General features: G+C 31.2%; 1 protein-coding gene across 1 annotated transcript; it reads left to right on the top strand.

Annotated features, from left to right (window-relative positions):
- The first annotated feature begins 5,818 nt into the window (after positions 1–5,818).
- LOC120091841 (protein DJ-1 homolog D) lies at positions 5,819–10,115 on the top strand. Its single transcript, XM_039049983.1, has 5 exons — positions 5,819–6,032; positions 6,195–6,311; positions 6,800–7,240; positions 8,494–8,856; positions 9,711–10,115. Exons 1-5 carry the CDS (start codon positions 5,970–5,972, stop codon positions 9,897–9,899), a joined length of 1,173 nt encoding a protein of 390 aa, XP_038905911.1. The 5' UTR covers positions 5,819–5,969; the 3' UTR covers positions 9,900–10,115.
- Positions 10,116–10,505: the final 390 nt, after the last annotated feature.

The raw sequence follows: 10,505 nt of genomic DNA, 5'->3' as shown, positions 1-10,505 counted from the left end.
TGGGGGACATACCTTTTGTCCGGTCCGGTGCCCTTCAAGTCGATAACTCTGAAGGATTAGAAGCGCCAAGTTTTTCCATAGAAGAAAATTGATGTGATCAAGTTTGATGGAGGTTATCTAATTGAGGAGTTGGTTTAAGGGTGGGCCGCTGAAGTAGGTTGTGCCGAGGGTGGTTCTTAGGTTTCCTTAATTGACGTTGGTCATTGTTCGCTCTGATACCAAGTTAAGACCAGAAGTTGAAGAGGACGACAGACTTATGCTGGAAGCCGAAGCATTCGCAGTCGGTCGAAGAGGAATTCGAAAGGACGATAGACGATAAAGTGCGCCAACTTGGCTTTTCTATTTTTCTTATTATTTTAAATATACATAGTTGTTGCTTTTATACAAATGGAATCCTTAATTTGGGAATTCAGGAATAATTCAACAATAGAAAGGCTATACATGTGTTGTGACCTGATTGGTCCTTTTTGTAACTAAACTATTCTTCTGGTAAATGGTAAGACTGTAATTATGAAGACTTTCATTGCTGACGGAGATGCTGAGTAGATTTGCCTTTGGTGACGTGGTTGGCTATGTTGGCATCCTTAACAATCAAGAAACCTAATTAAGTTCTAAATGAAGACCAATAGAGAAACTCAATCCTTTATTAGATCAATATCATGGATTAAGGTATGTTATTCTAACTTATGTTATTAGGAAAACCATCTAATTCAAAGATCTTGACGTTTGTTACATTTTACATACAATATTAAGATTTTATTGTATAATCATGAAGTTAAAATTTATACGAAAATAAAAAATGAAATGCGCATGAAATCTGATTTGTTGTGTCACCAATGCAACAACATATTTTGTGGCACATGCATTCTAGATTCACTCGTTAGCGAAAGGTTGACTCCAACCCAAGGCTGGAAGTGTACATATATTAACACTTCTCATCATTTAACCTACGGGTGAACAGGATAGATCGAAAAATTGAGTCGATCGATTTAAACAAATCGAACCAAAGATAACCGATTGGAAAAGAGGAGGGGTTCAATCGGCATCAGTGTGAGAAAAATCCAAACCAACAATTTTTAACAATCTTTTTGAAGAATTAAAGCAACCAAAACCGACCGACCGAGTTTGTACTCCTCAATGGCTAGGGTCAGATTGAACATTTACTAAACCAATCATAGTCGATTTGGTGACGGTTTGATCGAAAAATCGACTCTGACTGACTGTTTCATACCATTGATTCTACCCTTTTATATTTTTCTTAGGTTGAAATATGATTATGATCTTGAGTTTTGTTTCATAGTACTTTTATTTTTATTTTTATTTTTTGACATTTCGTAGGGCAGAAGGAACTAAACCTCTTATCTTGAAGTTGATAGTATAATTTTTATGTATATTGAATTATGCTTGTTTTGATATTTTCGTTTATACACTTCCAAGGTCCAAATTTAATCTTTTGCAGTTTTATAAATTTTAAATTTAGTATATATACTTAATTTGTTGATGATTTTTTAATAAATAAATCATCATCAACATTGTCTTTATTGAAAGTAGAATGATTATATTAAAATTTATTAAAAGAATAGATACTTTATTTAGACCTTTGAAGATATAGGAATTAAAATGTAGTGAAATCTAAAATGCAGGGGTCAAAGAGTTTTTTTTTAGCCTTTTTAAATTAAATATCTAAATTTTTAAGGAAAAATAGAGGAAATAACAAAATCGGGGAATCTTTTGATTTTTGTCAAAAACGAAAATATTTAGCAAAAGTGTATCGCGCACATGACATATATTTTTTTAATTTCCAAATTGTTCCTGGTATAGTCGATTAACCGTTTTTTTAAGTACTATGTAACTACTATATCGTGTATAAATTCTCAATAAAAATATAGTATAAATGGAATCCTCTGTTATGAGACTGTATATCAATTCTCAATAGAAATATAGTATAAATGAATCGTCGATTATGAGATTTCAACCTAATGAATTCAAGAGATAAAGATGCCGAATTTTTCTCCCATTTTAAAATTTGAATTGGCAATTTCATGTTTGTTTTGATTCGATTTAACCACATTTTAAAAATATTCAAAATTAATCAATCTTTAATTTGTTTATCACCATTTTTATTTTAATTTATAATATATTTTTAGGTTTTACATTATTTTATTTTTTTTATTATTTTAAATTTGGATTAAATTTTTTTTATCCTGATTAGAATTTTACTCAATATTTTATACATATTATCATCAAACAAACTATATATTTCATTTAAATTTTATCATCTTTTGTATTTTTTAATGACCTTTTATTCTTTATCATCTTATTATATTATTATACCATTAGTTTATCTTTTGACAAACAAATAAGTATTTACTTTTGCAATCTTGTTATTTTTGTTATGCCTCTACAACTTCTTTCATAAGTTTTGTAGTTGATGAAGTTATAAATATTGTTGAAACCTAAATAAAAATAGAATTATGAATATTAATTGTAAATAAATGAGTTCCCTTTCTGCTTTTCTCCCCAAATTATATTTGAATTTATATTTTAATATCAAATTAGATTTTATCTAACTACTTATCAAATTAATCACAATAAACAAAAACATCCCGATTTTTCTCTCCAATTTATATTTTCCTAATTTTTTTTCCCTAATTATATTTGAATTTATATTTTAATAACAAAATAGATGTTATCTAACTAATTAATCATAGTAAACAAAAACTTATTTTTCTCTCCCATTTATATTTGAATTTATCTTTTATTATCAAGTTTGATTTTCTCTAACTAATTTTCGATTTGTTTAAATATTTGTTACAAATTCAATTAATTCTAAATATTTTTTTCATTATTTTATACATATTGTTATCAAATTAATTTGATCTTTTTTATATTTTCGATGTTTTCAATTTTCATATAGAAACACGTAAAAATTTCCTACTTTTGTTCCTACTTTTAACATCGTTTTCAACAATGACGTTCTGGGATTAGCAGTGTTTAAAGTTTACTTTCAAGATCCTATGAAAAAAATGGTCAAATGAAACTCTTTACAACTGGTTTGGTGTCAAATACAATCATATTTTCAATAGTCACATCGTCCTAAAGTTGCAGTTCCTTCAAATACTCACTTGCCAACAACAACTTCATTGTACAATCAACTTTGCCCTTTCTCACCTTGGAGGAAGTTTATCGTTGTAGACATCCATAAGTTTCTATTGACCCCCACTACCTGGTCGTCATCTTCCTCATATACACACGTGCTGGAAGTATTAAGGACCATATTTGGTTATTTTTAATTTTTGCTTCTGGAATAGATAATGTGTGTTTGTGGTTCTAGAATGTTTAGGTAGAGTATATTTGTGGTACTTGAGCTGTTTTTGAAGTACTGTCTTTGCATTCTCGCTTTTACTTAATTATGTTGTTTAAGGGTAGTTTTGTCATTTACTAATTAGTATATTCTATTATATAAATTTATTTTGCTATTTTTATAATTTTAAAATTTATTTACCATTTTTTCTAAACGAAACTTTAAAATTTGCTATTTCTAAATAAAACTTTAAACTCTAAAATTTGTTAAACTTTAAAATTGGCAAGTGAAACTTTACCAATTTTTAACACATCTCTAAGTTCTCTAACATGATATACCTTTTCAAGTCAATCACATAAAAAGTGATAAATTAATGTTTGCTATAAGGTACATGTGAAAAAGTTAAATTTACTATTTGTTTTGTAATAGGATTTGAGATAGATACAAAGATAAAAAATCAAACAAGTTTTTGGGACCAAGTGACCATATGTCGTCTATGTAATAAATGGGTTATGAGAAAACACGCAAAAAATAATAATAATAATAATAATACTTTTAGTCTCTAAAGTAACAATTTACATCTTAAATTTTAGCTTTAATCTATCTACTTTTAATTTATTAACAATTTAATCTCTAATTTTAATTTATTAACAATTTAATCTCTAAATTTTAGTATGTAACTTTAAAATTTTCAACAATTTAATTCCTCCCATGAAAAAATTCATTAAAACTAAAATTTATTAAATTTTTATGATTTAATGATGTAAATTTTGTTGCTTATAATTCCTAATTGGTTTTCCTAAAAGATAACTCAACTAAAATATTGTTTGTTTTACTTATAAATAAGATGTTTAGATCTTCATCTTATATTTCTTAATTCAAAACCTATATATTATTTTGAACTCAAAGTAAAGAAAAATCATATTGCTTTTAATTCAGACCAAACATATAGTTTGATATGTTAAGATATTATAAGCTTCTCCTAACAACTTTTAACTAAAAAAATCTTCAACAAAAATAAAAAGTTGCAATAGAGCCTATGAGCTCTAAATGCCAAATTTATTACATCAATCTTTTGTTTACTTAAATCAGGAAGTCAACTAAACACGTTTATATTATAACTTTAATGTCTTATGGAAGGAAAATTATTAAATGCATCACAGTTGCATACATCTCTAAACTACCTAATTGTCCAATCACAATTTATTATGTAACATACTCTTTTTTTTTTTTTTTTTTTAAATTATCGAATTGCATAAAAATAGATATAACTCGAATGTACCAAAGTATTGCTCTTTATAGAATTCAGAATAATGGAACTAATAATCATTTGATTTTTTATTTTTTGGTTTTAAAAATTAAGTCTACAAAACTTCCCTCGGTTGACTTCTAACTTTTGTTAGCTACATTTTAGGAGTGTTTTTAAAACCAAGTCAAATTTTGCAAACTAAAAGAAGTAGTTTTTAAAAATTCATTTTTGGTTTTAAAACTTTGCTAATAATTCAATTCTTTTACTTAAAAAGATTCAAAGCATGATAACAAAGTGAGAAAAAATATGTTTAATTTTCAAAAACAAAAAACATAAAAATAAAATGATTACCAAACGGAGTTTGAGTTATACCATATAACATTTGATACTACATTTTTATAAATTTTGATGTGATTAGTCATGTTTAAAACTGAAAATGTAAGAATTTAAACATTTTTTCCTTTTAAATCAAGAATATATGCACATTTTGCCTTTTGCCTCTTAATCGAGAATATATGCATGTTTTGTCTTTTCATCGAGAATATAGGTACCTTTTGGAAAAAATAACTAACCTCCTAAAGTTTCCATTTTTCAGAAATAATACTTTTATTTTAGACTCATTTAAACTAGTTTTTCTTAGTCGGTCAAGATCGACCATTGAGATTTGGATTGAAAAATAATAATAATAACTTTTGCATCTTATCGATTGTTTTGGGTTTTGTCAGTAAAATCTTGAGCAAAAATAACACTAAAAATCTACTAATTTTCCATCTTTCCAAATATTATTCCAAACTTATATCTTTTCGAATTTTCTTTTATATTTATCAAATCTTATCTAAATTACCATCTTTCCACCATTATCTAAATTTCCAGATGGACTTACCAATTATCCAAATGGATTTTCCCGATGGACTTAGATGATTGCATTGTGATGTTTAAGTTTTGGGAAATATAACATTTTTCGGGAAAAAAAAGTAATGATTAAAAAGTATATAAAATTTCGATGTTAATATATAGAACCTCGATATAATTATGTGTGACATTTTACTTACTCAAATATATAGAATCTCGATGTTAATTTTGATCGAAATTTTATCGAGAAAGCCCAAAATTAATATGATAAAAAGTCAACTTTAAAATTGATGAGATAAAAAGTTAACTTCTTTTTATCCAAATCTTGAAATCTTTAAGGTTATTTCTGAGCATTTCCAAGTTATACCTAAGAATGAGAATATATGCTTTATGTAAAGTTGAGATGTAATCGTGTTGAATAAGACAGAGCATTGTATATGTATGGATTATCGGTGGCCTATATCCTCATCCCTCCCTCTGTTTCCGTTATTTCCTCACCTTTTGTTTGGGAAGAATATCACTGAAACGAAGTTTTGAGTTTGAAGTTTGAAGTTTGATTAAGATATGGCTCAATCGAACTCTAAATCTGTTCTCATCCTCTGCGGTGACTACATGGAAGACTGTGAGGTCACTTTCTTCTTCTTTTCTGTATTTGGAATTTCAGATTCATACTAATCTCTGTTCTTCTTCTTCTTCTCTAATCATTTTTATGTATCACACTGTTAGGAAAAAGGAACCCTTATGGAAGTGTAGATGAACTTAGATTCTTTCACTTGATTTCGATTGCAGGCAATGGTCCTATTTCAATCGCTAAGCGCTTATGGAGTTTCAGTGGATACTGTTTGTCCGGGGAAAAAGGCTGGTGATATCTGTCGGACCGGCGTTCATTACTCGATGGGTCATCAGGTCTGTTATTCCCTCTCACAACTCAACTTTAATATTTTCAACATTTTCTTGTATCCTATTCTTCTTGCATTTGCCGATCATACCCAATTCATGTTTTGTTCGATCAATTTTGAATTTGGTTAGCATTTTTGCTCCCTAACTTTGTAGATATTTTGTCTTATCATGAAAAATGTTGTTAGATTTAGGGGACTTCTTTTAGATATATATATAGATCAGTAAATTGATTCGAAACTGTAGTGTTTATTAACGTAGACAAATTGGAACTTTATCCTGATGATATTTTTGAAGCTAGAGACTAAATTGTTATAAATTTGAGACTATAAGGACTAAATTGTTTACAATAGAGATTAAATTGTTACCTACCTAAGTTGGATTAAACTATTATGAACTGAAGTTTTGGGACTAATTCTTTACGGACTAAAGTTCAAGTACTAAATCCTTACTTTAATTATCTTTTAACCTTTGAATTTTATTTGTATTTGTTACAGACATATTCAGAAACTCGTGGGCACAATTTTGCACTGAATGCAACGTTTGATGAAATTGATTTTAAAAAATATGATGGGTTGCTGATCCCGGGAGGACGAGCACCAGAATACCTTGCTATAAATAGTTCAGTGCAGAGTTTGGTGAAAAAATTTTCAGAGGCTGGGAAGCCAATTGGAACTATTTGCCATGGACAGTTGGTTTTGGCAGCTACAGGGTTGCTTAAAGGTCGGAAGTGTACAGCCTACCCACCCCTGGGACCTGTAATGACTGCTGCTGGTGCTTCTTGGATTGAGCCAGAGACTATGGGAGCATGTGTCGCTGATGGTAACATCATCACTACTGTCACATATGAGGGGCATCCTCAGTTCATTCGGCTTTTTGTCAAGGCACTTGGAGGAAATATCAGTGGATCAGATAAAAGAATTCTATTCCTTTGTGGGGTAAGTTTAAATTCTATGACAAACTTACTAACATGTAGTGTACTATGCAGTATTTTTTTCTTTTCCTTTTCCTTTTCGTTTTTTTTTTTTTTTTTTTTTTTTTTTTAATAGAGACCAAGTATATAGGTCAACTTACATGTACCTACGTTAGCTAATTCTATCTTGGGAGACAATTGCTTGACTCTAGGACATTTTGTTGTTAGGAAACTCATGAAATTTTAATATCCTATTAGGTGGCTAGTATGAGATTTGAACATATTCCCTCAAAGCTCCCTTACTTTTTTGCACATGTCCAGTGATACTAGGCCAACCTACCATGGTTCACACCAACAAACTTTTAACCTCACTATTTTTCCAAATTTGCAAATGCATAAGTTCTCAACAAATTTGAGTCCTCATTTGGTGGTAGTCTTATTCATCCGTCTATGCTCTATAGTCTTGCTACAGAGGAAAAAGTTGAAGGTAAAACTGAGGTTTAGTGCTGGCGAGAAAGTTGAAATAGTGAAGTAGTCTAACCTAAACGATTGTAGGAAGATGGCAAAGTGGGCCACTGAGTAGAGATTGTATTATTGGAAGAAAGAATTATAATGTAGCTTTGGACAAGAAAAAAGTTGTAGAAAGTAGAGTCCATAGCACCGAGAAGAGGCTTAACAGCTTTTTCGTCGAAGTTCCTATCTTCCCATCTCTGTCTTGGCCTTAACCTTCCCTCCGTGAAATAGGATCTTTAGAAATCACGTGTGGTATCATTATTGAGGGAAAGGATAGACTAAAATGATGACAATTTGCTCTCCTTTTATGCTTCTTCCTCCTCGTCTTTCCCCCCTTCCCCTAAACCTTTAGACGACCATGAATCAATGTTGTAGTTGAGTAGTTTAACAAACTTGCAGAAAATATCTTAACATTTTTATTTCATAACGGAAATAGAGTTCTGAATGTTGTAATTTTAATGGGAATTGTCCACCCTACTACCGATTGTTGTCTCTCTCTTTGGATATAATTTATTCTTATATCCATCCAATTGAATATTGAGCAATTTGATGAGTGATCTTCATGGTTATTACATTATTATGCAAGTTCATGCAGACAAAGCCTGTTTATGGGTTGTGGCCGTTTTAAAGTCATTTCCCGGTTCTTTTTGCAACAATTTGAAGGGATATCTTGTTTCTTTTAATCTGTCTCAAGAAGAACACTGGAGGCATGGTTTCTCATGGCTAACATTAGCAAGCTTACTTCTCTATATTTTTCTATGTCAGGATTACATGGAGGACTACGAGATATTTGTTCCATTTCATTCCTTTCAAGCTCTTGGTTGCCATGTTGATGCAGTTTGTCCCCAGAAAAAGGCTGGGGATAGCTGTCCAACTGCTGTCCATGATTTTGAAGGTGATCAAACTTACAGTGAGAAGCCGGGCCATAATTTTACGCTAACTGCTGATTTTGAAGGCTTAGATGCATCAAGTTATGATGCCCTTGTAATTCCTGGTGGTCGAGCACCAGAATATTTGGCCCTGAATGCGCGAGTTATTGCAATTGTCAAGGAGTTTATGGAGGCTAAGAAGCCAGTTGCTTCTATCTGCCATGGACAACAGATCTTATCTGCTGCTGGTGTTCTTAAGGTATTGACATGATCCTACATGAATTGTTTGTAAAATTCTAAATGTTGATATCTTTTTACATGTTGCACATGATGAGCCTGCATGCATTCACTCACTATGTCAGAAAACGATGAAGATTTGTGTTTTAGAAAATATTTATGATCAAAGAAAGGATATCTAGAACCCCACCCTTTCGTTACGGTAGAATGTGAATTATACGTATATCTAATTGGTTGGAATATAGTAAGTTTGTGTGATGGATGAATGGATGAAAATGGAGGATTTGTAGGAGGGAGGGAGGGAGGGACATTATCGCTTGGAGAATATTCGGAGCTCTCAACTTTTCTAAGGCACCTGTTTTATAGCCTAGGAAGGAACAAAAATGGCTGTTCCAATTCCAACTGATTAATTCAATTGTTTAAGCTTGGGAGAATATCATAAGCTATCATCTTTTGTATCAGGCGGCATAATAATTCTAACATTAAACCATTCCTTTCCTTTCCTCTAGGCTCTAGTCTATGGTAACTATGATCAAGTTTTCTAGAATGTAGTAAATTTTCCTGCCAAAGGAGCCTGTATATGGAAACTAGTTAACAATCAGAAACTTACAGTACGAAAGAAAAAAAAAAGGGATTCTAGTTGTTGGGATTAGGAGATAAAAAAGTTCCACATGGGCACTTTGAACCGTAAACCTCCTCCAAGATTGATGACAGAGCGCCTTCCATCATGGGATGACATGTTCTGAAATAAACCAGTTACACCTAAGAAATATAGGCGATGCATTTTCAATACGTTTCCGTTTCTTACATATGTAAAAAGTTGTTACTTCGGTCATTTTTTTGTTCCTAACAGTTCATACTTTTTTCGATGTATAGGGGAGGAAATGCACTGCTTACCCAGCTGTGAGACTGAATGTGGAATTGTCTGGGGCAACATGGTTGGAACCTGATCCAATCGACCGATGCTTCACAGATGGGAACCTGGTTACTGGAGCAGCTTGGCCTGGCCATCCTCAGTTCATCTCTCAGTTGATGAAACTTTTGGGTATCCAAGTGGCATTTTGATCGTAGCACGACCAGGTGACTTCGCGTTCAACTTATACAAAGGCATGTCTTGATAAGGATGGTGAGAAGAAAGCAATAAATGTAGTACAATGTTTTATGTTTTGGATAGGCCAATTCTGTATTTTGCTTTTCCTGGAAATGTTGTGTTGTAGTTTATGTTCTTGTTGGATCTGTGTTCTTGAGCTTATCTTATAAAAATGTTTTATGTTTTGGAAATTTCCGTCCTTTCCTGGTTCTCAACCACTCAGACGTCAATAATTAATCGTCAATTGGTGCAATCTAGGAAAATCACCCTATGTTAGCCTAGTAGTCAATAATGGCGTGCTAAATAATTAACAGCCTAGAGAAAATCAGTTCAAATAATTGCTTACTTCGAACTTAATATTCTTTAATTTACTTTGAGAACACAATGTAGTAAGGTTTAACAATTATTTCATGAGAATAATCGATAATGTGTATATAAGTTGGTCCAAACTCTCATGGATAAAAGAAAAAGACACTTTCATTAGAGTAAAACACTAGACTGATGATGCTCTTTTATAAATAGAAGGAAATGAGATTATTCAAGATACATTCACTATGTTGCTCTAGAAAACTTTTGACTTC

This window comes from Benincasa hispida, chromosome 11, assembly GCF_009727055.1.
Source record: "Benincasa hispida cultivar B227 chromosome 11, ASM972705v1, whole genome shotgun sequence".
NCBI classification, from domain to species: Eukaryota; Viridiplantae; Streptophyta; class Magnoliopsida; order Cucurbitales; family Cucurbitaceae; genus Benincasa; species Benincasa hispida.
This window is presented reverse-complemented; position numbering and strand designations above follow the sequence as displayed.